The 16,224-nt window shown below is 42.4% G+C and overlaps 1 protein-coding gene and 1 long non-coding RNA gene across 2 annotated transcripts; both read left to right on the forward strand.

The window, feature by feature from the left end:
- The first annotated feature begins 2,777 nt into the window (after positions 1 to 2,777).
- naglu (N-acetylglucosaminidase, alpha) lies at positions 2,778 to 15,463 on the forward strand. Its single transcript, XM_035612754.2, has 6 exons — positions 2,778 to 3,267; positions 8,724 to 8,871; positions 9,270 to 9,416; positions 9,794 to 9,879; positions 12,692 to 12,948; positions 13,148 to 15,463. Exons 1-6 carry the CDS (start codon positions 2,855 to 2,857, stop codon positions 14,353 to 14,355), a joined length of 2,259 nt encoding a protein of 752 aa, XP_035468647.2. The 5' UTR covers positions 2,778 to 2,854; the 3' UTR covers positions 14,356 to 15,463.
- On the forward strand, positions 4,913 to 6,944 carry LOC124849430. Its single transcript, XR_007029855.1, has 2 exons — positions 4,913 to 5,586; positions 6,636 to 6,944. It is a non-coding gene; the product is annotated as an uncharacterized LOC124849430 (long non-coding RNA).
- Positions 15,464 to 16,224: the final 761 nt, after the last annotated feature.

Genomic DNA, 16,224 nt, shown 5'->3' on the forward strand with positions numbered 1-16,224 from the left:
CCTCTTCTGGAGTTTAATTAATGGGTCTATATTTGTTTTATATGCATTTCCCCAAACCTCAACACAATATGACATATATGCCATTAAGAGTGAGCCTTGGAATATATGCAGCCTTTTTTTTTTTTTTCAACTAGTCCCTTGTTTTTTTTTAAGATAGCAGTCGTTTTTGATAATTTCCGTTTGATATTCTCAACATGTGGCTTCCTAGAGAGTTTATGATCTGTAATTACCTAAGATTTTGATTCATATACTTTTTCAAATTCAACTCCATTTAACTTTTTCATGCCACTGTACCTACCACTAGTCAGACCTAAAGCATAATGTAAAGGCAAAGAAATTTAGTAAATTGGCCAGAAAGCTGCAAGTTAATCATCTGGAGATACCGACCCAAGGGTCCATATAGCTTCTCGGGTACAGACAGCTTCACCGTCTCGACGGTAGAAAGAGGCCGGGAGGGGCTGAAGAGGCCAGGTTCAAGAGAAAGAGGGTATTGGAGGAGGGCGCTGCCAAGAGAGATGGTAAAGAGAGATATAGGCCTAATGATTAGCAGTGTAATTATTGCATTTATTAACATTTTAGGCTTAAATATTAGCCTATTTGTATCGCCCATAGTGAATCACATAATTTGCTAATATTATGCAAATATTGCGAAAACAACAACAACAACAACCTCAACCTTGATCTGTGTATACAGTAAAATGACCTCTTCATGATTGTTCTTGGCCAGTCCCCTGCAGAAGGGACACGTAGAGAGAATAACAGAGCAAACAATATCCATTAAAGTCATTTCATGTAAGATTAGACAACACACACATCAGGAGTGGTGCTAGATTCTATATGATATCCAGATATTCAGAATGGTGTCAACATTAGACTATAGATTTAGAGTTATGCTGGACAGAATTCATTGTGCCGCATAAATGCATTACAGTAAAATGATTGAATAAATAATAGGTTAAAGTCGTTTAATCAAGAGTTCCTGTCTGCGGTCATGACATCACAGTGTCTATGCCCTTCTGCGTTTTTAATGCCATGCAATACAGGGGAGTCCGATGCTGAGAGAGGACATGAAGAGACAGTATCCAGGGAGACAACAGCAGCCCAGCAGAAGATCCCAGTGGTACAGACAGATGCAAGTGTTGACGAGGAGACCGATCATTTTGATTATTTTGCTCATTCTCAACCACAGGATTTAGACGCGTTTTCCATTACCATCCTCAGCAACCCACAAAACACCCCCTGCTTGCTAAAGTTTTTCACAGCAAGCAAGTGGCTGACATACAGTGGAAAAAACACAATCAGTATTGTTCTGTGTGTTTGGCATTTGCACCTGCATCAAGTGATAGTCCTTTCATAAAGGGAGGTATGAAAACATGGAAACATGTTCATCAGTGGATAGAGGAGCATGAGAAAAGTAGATCCACAGAGATAGTGCTGGTGCTTACTTTCTGCTGGCTCAAAGGGCAGATGTGAAAAGCCTGCTGGCTGACAAACGTGTCTACATCATGAGCAGGTGAGAGAGAAGCGTCAGGTGATGGAACGCATCATAGATGTGATAAAAGTCATAGGCAAATGTGGACTTAGTTACAGAAGGGGTCAAGCAGAGGCGGCTTATACTCTAGAAAATACTGCTCAATACAACTGCTAATGTGCCTTCAACAGCACATTAGCAGTTGTATTGCGCAGAGCAAGACGCTTCATGACACTGGTGCAAAAGGTAGAGGTTCTCTTGTGACTCAACTTTCAAAGGACATTGTTGGGAAAGTTGTGGATGTTCTCAGCCAGGTGATAAAGGACACGATTGCAGATGAGGTTAGAGACGCAGGAATGTTTTCAGTTCAAATTGATACAACCCAAGAGGTCACATCAAAGGACCAGTGTGTTATCATTGTCAGATATGTCACAAACCATTCATGAGCGGTTGGTCGCTGTGGTGGACTGTGAAAAATCCACAGGCAAGTATTTCACAGAGCTGCTGAAACAGACATTAGACAAACTCAGCATTGACATTGGCACGTGTGGGCAACTCCACTGATGGTGCAGCAAATATGCAGGGACAGAAAAAAGGGTTCTCTGCATTTCTCTCTGCCTTGAGACAATATATGTTGTGATTTGGCACTATACAAATAAAATTGAATCGAATTGAATACATTTGTTAGAACATATTATAAATAAAAACTAAACGGTAGTAAGAGCTGAACTGTTGCTTTGTGTATTCTATTTCCACCTCACCATGGAAAAAGTGGGCCGGTCTTGGGCCTGAAACTCCCGGGCTGAAAAGGGGCCCCACTCCGGCCCTGGCTATGTCCACACGCAGGGTAACTATCACCCGACTTTTACCATGAACAACATCCTGAATTAGCCATTTTACAATTCGGGTCATTTTCATGGACAAACTGAGTTAATATTTTTCAACTGATCTCAGTCCTGACATATTCACAAAAAGGTCAAAGTCAAAGGAACAAAGAGTTCACTTTGACACACAGGAACAAAGACACAGGAGACACATTTCAGCCACAGTGCAGGCAGTGAATTCTCCTCATGCCAGGGTCACGTGACCTCGACTAGATTTCAAAAAATAAAACAAGCCACAATTATCAATTGTACTCCTGTAGTCAGGTCGGGTCATTAGTAACGTTGCCATCACATGACAACGTGTCAAGCAATGACCTCTCACAGAAATACTTTTTACAGAAACAGCCTCTTCTGATTGGCTATAGGAGTTCTAGCGGCGGCAGCGCCGCTCTCCCTCTCTCTCTCTCTGTGATTGGCCGGCAGCCTTTCCTTAAACCCAGGCTTCCGGGTTGTCCGCGATTGTTTTTTAAAACGCCCGCAACGGTGGCAAAAGATCGCGATGTGGCTCGGCAGCGGCTGCAGCCTGGTGCTGGCCGTCGTGTTCTACCTCTTTGCATCGGCACATTGCGAGTTTCCCACGTTGGACCACCTCCGGCCGAGTGCCAGCGACGGGGCGCAGGGGCGAGCGGTGGCCGCCCTGCTCAAGCGGCTGCTCGGGAGCAGGTCCGCGGAGTTCGCGGTGTCGGTCAACGGGAGCCTCTCCGACGACAGCCGGGATGTGTGCGAGCTCAGGTCCACCACACGCAACAGGATAGTCGCCACGGGCAGCAGCGGCGTGGCCGTGGCGACTGGCATTTACAACTACCTGAAATATTTCTGCCGCTGCCATGTCTCCTGGTCCGGCGATCAGCTGGATCTGCCCCGCACGCTGCCGAAGCTCGCCGGCGTCCTGCGCATCCACACGCCGCACAGGTGAGTGGGTCACCGGTCGGCCCTCGAGGTCGGGCTGCCCGGGAAGTGACCGATGGCCCAGGGGGAACTTCCAAGTCGCCCAACCACTGCTTTACACTCATGAGTTGGACCAAGGTGTTCAAATTATTATTATTATTATTTATTATTTGGTTTTTTGAAGGAATTCATTAGGAGTAAGCTACACTTCGACCATTGCGTAATGAGAATCATTTTGTTGGACATTATACTCTAGATTGTCCATTATATTATGCTGCTCTGGTTATTAGTTGATGTTATTATAACATCTCAGGTTCAAATTTAAAAAAACACACACGACATAAGCTTATTATTATTATTATTATTATTATTATTATTATTATTATTATTATTAAGTCTCCAATAATATATAAAGTAGTTAAAATGATGGTGACTGTGATTTCTCTCATTTTGTTGAGTGCTCAATGTAGAAGCCTGGTGGGACTGTATCATGATATTGAAGGTTGAGGATACGTAGGTGTCCCTTTGTGTGGCTTGTGTGTAGAATGCATCGACAGTGCCGTTTCACTGACCTCAGCAGAACTGCTTCTTTGGAAAAAAGCCGCCGCACCAAATCCACTGCACGGCAGAGTAGCTGGTCGGCATGCGAGCCTGCTCCTCCAAAGGAACATCGCTGGATGAAGGAGCCTCCTGTTCACTCAGAGCGACCACAGCTGAGAACTGCAAATGACACACAGTTCAATGATCGAACTGTCACACTATATCAATAAGACTGCCGTGGTATGTCTAGGTCTTCGAATTCTATGTCGGCGGTATTCGGGGGGGATGTAACCCCCCAGCCCACTCCTCTGCAACGCAGCACCTAAAAAACCATGGGTGCATGACAAATGGAGCGTTGTCACATGTTATTTATCATTGTTTACTGTGAGCACTATGGACACTTGTACCAAGGCCGGGCCCTTTGAAGGATCATTCCTTTCAGCTATCTGTTGTGCATTATACCCGCATCAGCTCACTGCAGTTATGTCATGTGCACAGTAGTTGGACTGAAAAGGCCATGGCACACACATGGGTCAGTTCGGTTTTCATTTAAAATACAGTTTATTTTGCTTAGCAATATGCATATTGCAAATGCACTGGCATTTATTTTAAAAAGAGCATGCAAAGGATTTAGACTTAAATTGTGTGGGGAAATGACTGGATCTGTTTCTGATTTTAACACACCGCACAGTCCATAAATATCTGGATGGAGAGACATTTTTTTTATTTTGTCACCTGCACAGTGGATTTAGAATGAAACGGCAACAATAAGGTGAATATCATTTAATCGAATTTGAGTTATTTTGTCAGACGCAAGAAAGCAGCTCCGAAAACCACAGAGAATGGTCCGACTCTCGTCCAACTCATTTTGACAGTTTTAACCTGCGCCCCCTTCCGCTGACCCTTCCAGCTAGATCATCAGCACACAGGCTTCTTCGCAAGACTTTAAAAACATTCCCAGGCAATGGTTTGGGAAGTGAGAAGTTGTGGGAACTCCCGAGATGCTCCGGAGCGACGTGAGCCTCGTCTCCCTCGACCCAGGGTGGCGAAGCCACGGCCTTGGCCATAACCCCACTTTGACTAAGACCTCAGATCAGACGAGACAACCCGCTGAATTTAATTCTATTTAACTATTAAATTGAGGGAGCAAAAGTAGTATCGGCTCCAAATATCGGCTCAAGAAAATCGGCAGTCCGTATCGGTAAAAAATCGGTATCGGCATCGGCCCTAAAAAACCGGTATCGGTCGATCCCTAGTTGCGCCACAGCATCGCGACTCGGCCGTCCCAATTCGTCGGCTCATTCGACAACGAATGCGCCCTTCCATCCCCGGACAACAGCGGAAGCAGCGGGTGGATCCTACCCGGCCCAGGGTATCCCAGGATTCATTGCGCGCCGGCTTCGAAGAGAGGCAACGGCGGCCAACGATAACGCAAACGGAGAAAAAAACTTTTTTAATGTAAGTATCAGGCTTCAAAAATATACAAATGTGATGTTTAGCTAGCTAAAGGTACATATGTTTCGTAAACCGAGCGGCTTTGAAACATGATTATTGCTCTTAAAAATTGTTTTTTTAGGTTGTGTGACAGTTGCGGAGCTGCTGTACAAGACAGATGAATATTCCCAGCACATTAGAAACGTAACGTATTAATAAGTTTATTACTGGTAAACCAGATGTAGATGTTTTGCTGCTTTTGTTGGTGATATAAAGTAAAACGGACTGCTGTGTTTTGTTTAAGGGAGCAGACTGCTCACTTCATACAACTAGGCTGCAAGAAAAACTGTTAAATTTAACTATAGCCAGGTATTAATTTCTCTTTTTTCACCTGTGCAATATATCTATGTATGGTAGTGTATATGACTACATGTAGATATGTGTGTAAATACATATTTATTCTTATTATTGTTTTACTGCACATCCATACAACACTGTACTTATTTGTCATATTTTAAAAAACAACAACTGCACAGTTTAGCCTCTTTTCCAATATTAATGTATTTAGCTTTTTAGTCTTTATAGCTCTTTTCTATTTTTATTGTATTTTTTATTTTATTTTTGCTCTATTTTTATTGTCCACCTCTTCCCTGATGCCTTTGACTCCTGCTGCTGCTGTTACAAGTGGATTTCCCCGGTGTGGGATTAATAAAATTTATCGGAAAGTTTATCGGAATGCTCATTGTGCAGTAAAATGTCATATATATATATATATATATATATATATATATATCTTTTTTTAAATAATATTATTTATACATTCATGAGCATGTTGCAATTTACTGGTGCTGGTGTTTAGAATTTTAACTGATTTTAACTACTTTCTACTCTGTTGGTACTTAATCCTACAACAATGCAACATATTCTATAAAATCATCATATTAAGATCACTACATTTTGAGATATGTGGCTTTCAGTGGACATGAAAGTAATTCCCCACACTACTTGTAAACAGTGCACATATTTAGTTTTCACACTGAAAGAGGTCCATGGAAGTGTTAACCTTTCCTGTACTGCTACCAACATCCCAGTGAGAGTATCACTTTGAATAGGACTGTAAGAATGGCACTTTTATTTTTGTTACTATTTGTTTCTTTCTTTTAGCACATTGGTTGTTGTGTTCCCATCTTATGCTTCCACTAGCTGCATGACTTTACACAGATATTATAGTCTGTCTTAAAAACAAAAAGTATAACTGTCATCTATATTCTGAGGTGTAGCTCTTTTGTTCCATTTATCCTACAATTGTGACATAACAGTGTTGTCAACATTAAAAGTGAGCTTAACTTTATAGAGGACTTTGTATTTTCATCATCTGATGCATTATCACATCCATTTATTCATTTTTATTCCTACAGTCACAATGCGGACATGGTGATGAATTTGTCCGTCAAGGTGTCCAGAGAGCTGCAGAGACCTAGGCAAGTTGGTTTGGCTAGTGGACAGTGGTGGAAAAGCTTTCTTCACCCCTTCGGTCCCACACCGTATCCCCTTCTCCTCACCACAGGGACTCTGCAGCTCGGGGGTCATTCTGCATGGGCACAGCTAGGACCACTTGACACAGACCCAGTCTGTATTTTAATTGTGTTATGTATGTGTAATGTATTTTAATATCTACCGTTCTGCATTTTGTTCCTTTATTAAAAATAAATCTGAGAGTTGATCTATAACTTCTGGCTTATAAATTCTGTTTACATTTTTCACTGTTTGTCTTGAATACAAATGAATATGTGCGATTTCACATTCAATTCTGACTTAATTGAGTAATAACTCATACAGTACAGATGAAACATTAAACAGGAACAGGTTTAGAAGAATAGAAATCACATTTCCGCTGTAACGGTGGTAAGTAGGTGTATAATAGGTGCATATTAGAATTTGTATACATTTAAGAATGTACTGTAACTGTAAAGAATTTAGTCTGATCCATTTTATGTATCAAAAAGGACTGATTACTATCATACAAGAAACAGTTTCACGGATTCAAGTGAAATTTGTATTCATGAAAATATCAATATTAAATGCTACAAATGGTTTGTGTGATATAAATATATTCTTAAAGCACATGTAATGATAACAACCGAGTGTTGAACTTTGAGACAGAACATGGTTTTTCTCTGCCAGTCGCCAGTGGCGACCATCCAGACGCAAATATACAATACATAGAAATAAATAGTTGAAATAGAAATGGCCCTATAATTGGTTTGTGTTGCCCGCTAACCATCTCCTTGCGCCTGCGTCTACCTGCCCCGCTTGAACGGCTTGGGTTTCAGTTTCACTTCGGTCTGTAATGTTACAGCCTGAAATTAGGAAGACAGCGGGAGTGCTGGTGTCAGAGGAGGAGAAGGAAGGAAGCGGTTAGGAAACCGCAGCAAACAGAAAACACAAGGCAAAAAAACCCGCCACATGAAGTTAAACCTCAACGGGGTAAAAACTCCAGATCATCCAGGAGCACAGACAGCAGCCACTCTTACGTTGGCTTCTCCACCGCCATGTGTGTCCCCCATGGTGGGCCAAACGTGGCCCTCAGCGCAACACCGGGAGGACGGATAGAATCATGTTTCATTTAAAACTTTGAAGTGGTATCATGTGTTTATTTCGGCTATTTCGATGTAATGTTCGACAGAGATTTAATTTTGAAGTTAAATGTAGCTGACGACATAGTTTGATAACGTTGGCCATTTAGCAGACGCTGTTGTCCAAAGCATAACCATTAGTGCATTCAACCATCAAGATTAGATAAACATTTGTCAAATAAGCAAAAACAGCTTCAAGTGCTCATTTTAGTATGACATTTTTGTATTTATGGTAACAAGATTTAAGCACATTGGACATGGCACATCCTGTGCAAAGAATACATTGCATGTGCACACTATGGGATGAAGGCATACAAAGGCAGACAATACAGAGGGGGAAAAGGGAGACATTAGATATTGTACACAAACACACACAAACCTATATATATATGTTTGTTTGTTTGTTTGTTTTTGTTTTTTGGGCTCCTGAAAATTTCATTTTATGTTATGTATGTATATGAGTATGTGAGTATGAATGTTCTGTTTGTAAGCTTATGTTTTTGCTGTACTTTTGATGTACTGTGAGTATGAAAGTTATGGATGGATGTAATCTATTTTATGTTATATTCTTATTAAATAATAGAGACCCCAGGAAGAGTAGCTACTGTTTAAGACATAAAGAAGCTAATGGGGATCTTAATAAACTAAACTAAACGACATGTTATAGTCAACTTCTTACAGCTGCTTGAATAACCGACTGTAATTTTTCGGCCTAATATTAAAAAGTCTTAAAAAGATTTTCCTTTTCCCACTTACTGTAGGTTATTTTGTTATTTTTCATCTTCATTGTTTTAGTTTGCATACCTGTTTGGTATTATATTACACGATGTACTGGCATAATAAACAATATATTTGTGTGTTTGCTTCTAGATTCAGGTATTACCAGAACGTCTGCACTTTTAGCTATTCCTCTGTGTGGTGGGACTGGCCAAGATGGGAGAGAGAGATCGACTGGATGGCACTTAATGGGATCAATCTGCCGCTGGCTTTCACTGGCCAAGAAGCTCTGTGGCAAGAGGTTAGAGCAAAACTGTTCACATGAATCTCTTAGTGTCTGTGTTTGCTCCGTTAATGGCACCTTTAAAGCAAGATTTAAATATACTTTATATGATTTGGAATAGTTGTAACAAATATGTTTAAGCTCCTAAAATGATCATTTTTGACAGAAAGGTGCTACATATTGAATCAGGAGTTGTGTAGATGAATTCCATACTCCTTGTAATTGTAGCTAGTTCAACAAGATAAATGACTTGCAATAAGTGGAGGAAGATAAAATTGAAGGAGAGGAGATTCCAAAAGATGGGAGTCAAACTTCTTTTGTATGACCTTTTGAAATGACAACCTCTGAGAAGCAGATACATGATACATACCTCGACATGTGCAGCAGCAGCTTATTAACGTGGAATGTTTCTTTAGGTTTACCGCGCTCTTGGATTAAACCAGTCGGAGATTGATGAGTTCTTCTCTGGCCCGGCGTTTCTTGCCTGGAACCGAATGGGAAACATGTTTAGGTTTGGTGGGCCTCTGCCACAGTCCTGGCATGTGAACCAGCTCTACCTCCAAGTACTGAAACCTCCATGCTTGTGATATTTTTCAACAAACAGACACTTCTACCATCCGAATCATTTAAAGATTATATAATTACGACCATTCTCTGAACAATGGCTTCAACAATTAAAACTATTATCACTAGTATTTGAAGAGACCATCTCAAATTTAAGCCTGAAAATAATTTGTGCGTAAATTGTTACTGTTTAAAGGTAGTCAGATTTCTTAAAGGACCCATATTTTTGAAGTTTAGTAAGTAGTAATTTATGATAACACTACTGACTAAAGTAAATGGTGAGACCTGCATGCAGTGATGGAATGTGATTAAGTACATCTTACTCAAGCTGCTTTGGATTGAATCACCTCACATGACACTTTCTCTCCTTGTGCAGTTTAGAATCCTGGAGCGAATGAGATCCTTTGGCATGATTCCCATACTTCCAGCCTTCTCTGGGAACATCCCCAAGGGAATCCTCAGGTAAACATTGATCTTTATGTTCAAGATTTTCATGATTATACACTTATCTGCTTTATGTAGAAGGTATTAAATTATTACCAAAACTGGATTTTTGTTATTGAAAGAAAAAAAAAAGATTAAATATTCTTTTTTTTAAAACACCTAGCATAAACAACATTCTTGTCAGTATTCTCTGGTGGACGACTGAAAAGTTACATCCTCCTGCAATAGGCTCGCGCCAGCTCCCACCACACTGGCATCGACCTCCAGTTTAAAAGGCTTGGAGAAATCAGGAGCCATGAGCAGAGGAGTGTGGCTTAAGAGAGATTTTACACTTTTGAACGTATGTTGAGTCCACACAAAGTCCACACTAGGGCTGAGTAAGCTTGTTAAAGGGTGAACAACAGTGTAAAAATTCCAACAAAGAAGAAGCTCCTGTAGTAACCTGCCATCCCTAAGAACTGATGAAGGGTTCTCCTAGTGGAAGGAATGGGGCAATCCATTGTGGCAGAGACTTTGGCATCTACTGGGCACACTTGGCCCTGCCCCACCTGTCTCCCTAGGCAGGTGACAGTGGCTTTCCCAAAGTCAAATTTTGCCAAGTTTAGCGTGAGAGACGCTTGAGCAAACTGTGCGGGCACTTGTTCAAGGACCTGCATGTTCTCCTCCCATGTATTTGTATATATTCTCAGATCATCTAAATATGCGTTACAGTCGGGCAAACCGATCAAAACAGTGTTCAAAAACATCTGAAAGGTGGCAGGAGTGTTACACATACCAAGTGCCATAACGGTATACTGCAGAAAATGGTCAGGAGTGACAAACACAGCTATTTCGGAGGCAAGGTCTGTTAGGGGAACTTGCAAATAAGCTTTGAGCAGGTCTAATTTACTGACATATTTGGCGGATACCCTAAATAATCGACACAATCGTCCATCCGGGGCAGAGGGTAGGAGTCTTGAACTGTAACAGCATGTTAAACGCTTTCACTACAGCGCTGGCGGTAGCCAGTGGCACCACACATGATGGTGAGTAAATATTGACTTCCGCTTTTAGTCCGGGGCAAGGGCCCAACACAGTTAACTATAACACGCTCAAACGGCTCTCCTATCGCAGGTATGGGATGTAGTGGTGTGGGAGGAATGATTTGGTTTGGTTTGCCTGTGACAGTATACAACAGTATTTAGTAGTCAGTTTTTAGCCCTGGCCAAAAGAAATGTCTGAGAATGAGTTGATAAGTTTATGCTACACCTAAATGTCTTAACCACTGACCCTCATGTACTACGGACAGAACATGCTGTCGATTTGCTGAAGGAACCTGGTAGATGACATTCCAAATCAGAATCAACAGTTACAGAATGAGACCATTTAAGCACAAGAATGTCTTTATTAAAAGATAGGCTGCTTTTTCACCACTGGCTTTGTCGGCACTCACCGCATTGGAGAAGCATATTTTTAATGTTGGATCAGCCCCTTGAGCGGTGCACCCGAGAGCGCCGTGCCGCCAGGTGACGGCAGGTCTGGACTGGTAGGGCGCACAAGCTCAGCTGCACCGTCCGGAGGAGTCGCAGTAGAGATCTCTGTCCCTTTCTCCAGCCCCGTTTCCTCTGACAAGGCTGACATGAGCACACTATCAGATAGAGACATCACCTTCACTTTTGCACACTATTGCAGAATTCAGGGGTTGTGTGTGATTCAATTTTGATTAACCGAACGGCCTTATGCCAACCTTACACCTAACGACTTTCAAACGATTTCACTGTCGTGGACAAAATTTCCAATGTTGGTATAAAATTATGAGAGTTTTGCTAGAGTTGAGGCGTGATCCCGTCATCTCTATCGTTTGGTGTAAAGTGGTGATCTGCGCTGTTTTAAGTCTTGTTTTTTCGTCTTGACGCTCCGATAAAATCAACCGTGTTGAACATGCTGCAACATTTTATGGAGACTCCGGTGAGGCCCTGAACGCTGCAGTTTCAAAACTACCTGGTTGCCTGAACGGGGACAGTGCAGGGGACAGCGCAACCAGGTAGTTTCAAAACAGTGGAGACTCCATGCGATTTTGAAGCATGTATTCCCGTCGTCTCCACATTCTGCAGTGTCGTCTCTTTTTCTTGTTGGCCTATATTTTCTGTACAGACCATTGCACACACACACTAGGACAATTTAGGCAAAGTAGGTGGCAAATGGAGATGGTAGAAGAAATATCAAAGGCAGTGGAAAATGATGAATGTTCTGTTGATATTTATATTGATCTACAGAAGGTGTTTGATACCATAGATCACAGTAAATTATTGGCAAAATTAGAGATGTATGGTATAAGAGGTATCACTCACTCTTGGCTGAAAAGCTACTTAGAAAATAGAAAGCAGAGTGTACAAATTAATAATACCTCGTCAGGGTATAGGAAGGTCACCTGTGGAGTACCCCAGGGATTGGTGATTGGTCCAAAACTTTTTATACTTTATATTAATGACATATGCAATGTTACTGATTTGTTTAAATGTGTCTCCCAGTGTTACTCTGGGAGAAATTTAAAGAATCTTTTGGATAAAATTGAAGTGGAGCTGAAAATCCTCGAAAGCTGGTTTGATGTAAATATATTGTCTCTCAATATCAAGAAAACAAAATTTAAGGTTTTTGGAAATCAGAAAGGAATAATGAGGACACTGTTATTATAAATTAAAAATGTGATGTTGAAATTGAAAGAGTCTTTGGACAAAAATTGTAGGGGTTGTGACTGATCATAAACTAAATTAGAAAAAGCATATTGACTCTATAAAAGGAAAACTATCAAAGACTTTTAATTGCCGACGTGCTTTTTCTTATATTTCAGGTTGTTTCCAGCAGCAAATGTAACCAGTCTGGGGCCTTGGTCTCATTTCAACTGCAGCTTCTCATGCTCCTATATATTAGACCCGCGGGACCCACTTTTTCTCCAGATTGGTTCCCTCTATCTGTCCCAGGTGGTGCAGCAGTTTGGGACAAATCACATTTACAACACTGACACCTTCAATGAGATGACTCCTCCTTCCTCTGACCCAGCCTACCTGTCTGCGGTCAGTCGCTCTGTCTTTGCCTCAATGACTGCAGGTGAGTCTCTGGATGTCGAACATCCTTTTCACTGCCTGAAAGCTCTCTGAATGCAGATTTTGGAAACAAGTTCAATAATTGCCCTAGTTTATAATGACCCACGGATGACCTGCTGTCCAACTCTCCTACAATTTTCAGCCATGTTTGAGAATTGTCCTCTTCTTGTTACTCATCCAAATCAATTTTTTTTTCTCCCCAGTTGATCCTCATGCAATTTGGCTGATGCAAGGCTGGCTTTTCTTCAGTGATGCAGTGTTCTGGAAGCCAGCCCAGATTCAGGCCCTACTACACGGAGTGCCCCTTGGACGAATGATAGTGCTGGACCTGTTTGCCGAGACAGAACCAATTTTCTCCTACACCAAGTCGTTCTATGGACAGCCATTTATCTGGTGCATGCTGCATAACTTTGGTGGTAACAGTGGTTTCTTTGGCACAGTAGAGAGCATCAACTCAGGGCCCTTTGAAGCCTTGCGTTTCCCAAACTCCACTCTAGTGGGCATAGGAATGACACCTGAGGGCATAGAGCAAAATCCTGTGATGTATGAGTTGATGAGTGAGCTGGCTTGGCGTAAAGAGCCTGTCAACTTGTCCAAGTGGGTGTCGCTGTATGCAATGCGCCGTTACGGCAGCACAGATGAGAACCTGACTGCTGCATGGGTGCGCCTGTTTGCCAGTGTCTATAACTGCACCTTGCCACATTACCGAAACCACAACCATAGCCCACTGGTACGCAGGCCTTCCTTTCACATGAACTCTGGGCTCTGGTATGACCCGGCTGACTTGTATAAAGCCTGGAAACTGATTATAGAGGCGGCGCCTTCCCTCATGTCAAAGGAGACCTTCAGGTACGACCTGGTGGATGTGACTCGTCAGGTCCTGCAAGTCCTGACAACATACTTCTACCAAGATATCGTTGATGCCTTCAAGAATCAAAAGCTGCCAGAGCTGCTGACTGCAGGCGGTGTTCTGGTGAATGACCTCCTGCCTGAGCTCAGCCGATTGCTGAATAGCGATCGCAATTTCCTGTTAGGGACGTGGCTGGAGCGTGCAAGATCCTTAGCCCTGGGTGAGAGGGAGGCACAGCTCTATGACATGAATGCCCGAAACCAGCTCACATTGTGGGGTCCCAGTGGTGAGATCCTGGACTATGCCAGTAAAGAGTGGGGAGGCCTCATGGAGGACTACTATGCCCAGCGCTGGGGACTCTTTGTCCACATACTAGTAGAGTGTTTGGACAGTGGACGACCATTCAAGCAGGATGCCTTCAACCAGGCAGTTTTTCAGGTAGAAAAGGGATTCATTTACAATGGCAGAAGGTACCCGACCAAGCCTCAGGGAGACACATACAACATTGCCTACAGGATCTTCCTGAAGTATTACCCACAGGCCTTAAAGAGACTAAAGTGAGCAGAGGCTACACTGTGGAAAAAAAACCTGCCAAGTGTTACAGCAAGAAGAATGTCTTCCTCCACCTCCAGTTTTTCATGGATGTCCCAAAACATTTTGATGTAGAAAATGTAAAAGCCTGAATATAGAGGAACAGTATGTTTCGCACATGTAGTACAATCATTGTACATGATACAAAATGTTCTCCTTACACTCACACTAATCAAATATCAAACCATGCCTTATAAAAGGGGAGAGCAGAAAATTAAGACACGCGAGTGAGCGAGAAGCTGTATGTGTGTTTATTTTGTACAGACAGAAATGTAAAAATGACAGTTTGTGGTTTCAGGGGGCGTGAGATGGTAGAACAGTTCCCTCCGAATAACAGTTTATCCATTTGTTCTTTACAGCGTCTCCAGCTGATAACACGAAACAGTCGGTGAGCACAGGTTTGGCCTTTGGTTTCTCTACAGTCACAATGGTACCAAACCTGGCAACCGCACCATGGACAACAGGAAACTACACACAGTCACTGTGCTAAGCTGTTGTTCACAGGAAGATAGTTTGCGTGTGGAATCACAAATTGTCATTTTACATTTCAGTTGATCCATTCATCCTTTATGCTTGGGTTGTGGGGCTGATGTGGGACAGGTCACCAGTCTTTCAACTGTCAGTCTTGGAATATATATATATATATATATATATATATATAGCACGCGCCAACTGTGAGTGGCGGTCGATCAGAATAGAAAGGGGCTATGTAAATGCGGTCCATTCACCAATCACATGCCGTGTACAGACGTGTATGCATTTAACCCTGCATGCCTTTGGACTGTGGCAGGAAACCCACGCAGGCACAGGGAAAACTTACAAACAGAACAGGTTTGACTCCCCCTGCACCACTGTGACATGTTGTTTCAGCTTCTCCATCACTTTTAAGCTTTTAACTTAGGTCAGGTAACCGTCCCCAGACTAACCACACAGATTTTAAACTGATTGTCTCAGCTCTCATTCAGAAATAAAGCAGAGCCATTCCTTCATTGTGACTACAGGTAGCAGATTGGCATTGGCATGTTTGACTGCCTGGGAAATGAAATGACATTTAAATACATGGAAACAGTCTGTCTGACATGGTTCTGAATATTGTGCCTTATTGTGACCAAAGTGATAGACAGGACTGTTTGCTTCTACTCAAACGTGTATTAGTATGGAACGTCTCAGTTCATTTTCTATTTCCAAGAGGTGTTACCAACTGACTCAGAGCAAATGCCTCCGAACGCAATTGGATAGACCTACAACCAGTGAGGGCAACGAATCAAGCGACCCAAAAGTTTTCAACAGACTAGAGCGTGCAGAGAGCAGATGCCTGTAATGAAGATTCCACAATGCCTGTGAACGAGGTGTGTCATTTTTGTGGGGGAAATTTGAAAATATCCGGTACTTTAAGTCAAATGCTCGCTCATCAGCGGCAGCCTTGGTTGTTTTCAAAAGTTGCTTCTCTCGGTATTAACCCCGCCCATTATCAGATAATCGGTTGCGATTGGACCGGCAAGTTTTCTGCTGGAAGAAATCACTTCCCGATGGAGGGGATTCACCCCGAGGGCGGATTCGGATTGTCCTTCCTTTCTACTTTTCCTTGACCTCAGTTGATAGCGTCATGAGGTCAAGGAAAGGCTGTAAAGGAGGATCCATAGGACTAAAGAAAAGTCGTCAGCGGCGCTCAGAGAGTCTGACGACTTTCACTATACTACGTTTTAATGCGACGGCGGATGTCGTTGACGTGCGTCTGCCGTTGTTAAACTAAAAATATCCGGAGATGGCCTACAAAAAAACGCAGCGGCTCCGTCCGTCAATTTTCAGTGTGTTTTATCACCGTGTGACATCCGATGT

The sequence above is a fragment of the Scophthalmus maximus genome, chromosome 16 (genome assembly GCF_022379125.1).
Source record: "Scophthalmus maximus strain ysfricsl-2021 chromosome 16, ASM2237912v1, whole genome shotgun sequence".
In the NCBI taxonomy this organism is placed as follows: domain Eukaryota; kingdom Metazoa; phylum Chordata; class Actinopteri; order Pleuronectiformes; family Scophthalmidae; genus Scophthalmus; species Scophthalmus maximus.

Excerpts from the sequence above, each read along its gene's own strand:
- naglu (XM_035612754.2), top strand. The coding sequence starts at position 2,855 with ATGTGGCTCGGCAGCGGCTGCAGCCTGGTGCTGGCCGTCGTGTTCTAC. Across the intron at positions 9,417-9,793 it reads TGAACCAGCTCTACCTCCAA|TTTAGAATCCTGGAGCGAAT; the intron begins GTACTGAAACCT and ends CTCCTTGTGCAG. Across the intron at positions 9,880-12,691 it reads ATCCCCAAGGGAATCCTCAG|GTTGTTTCCAGCAGCAAATG; the intron begins GTAAACATTGAT and ends CTTATATTTCAG.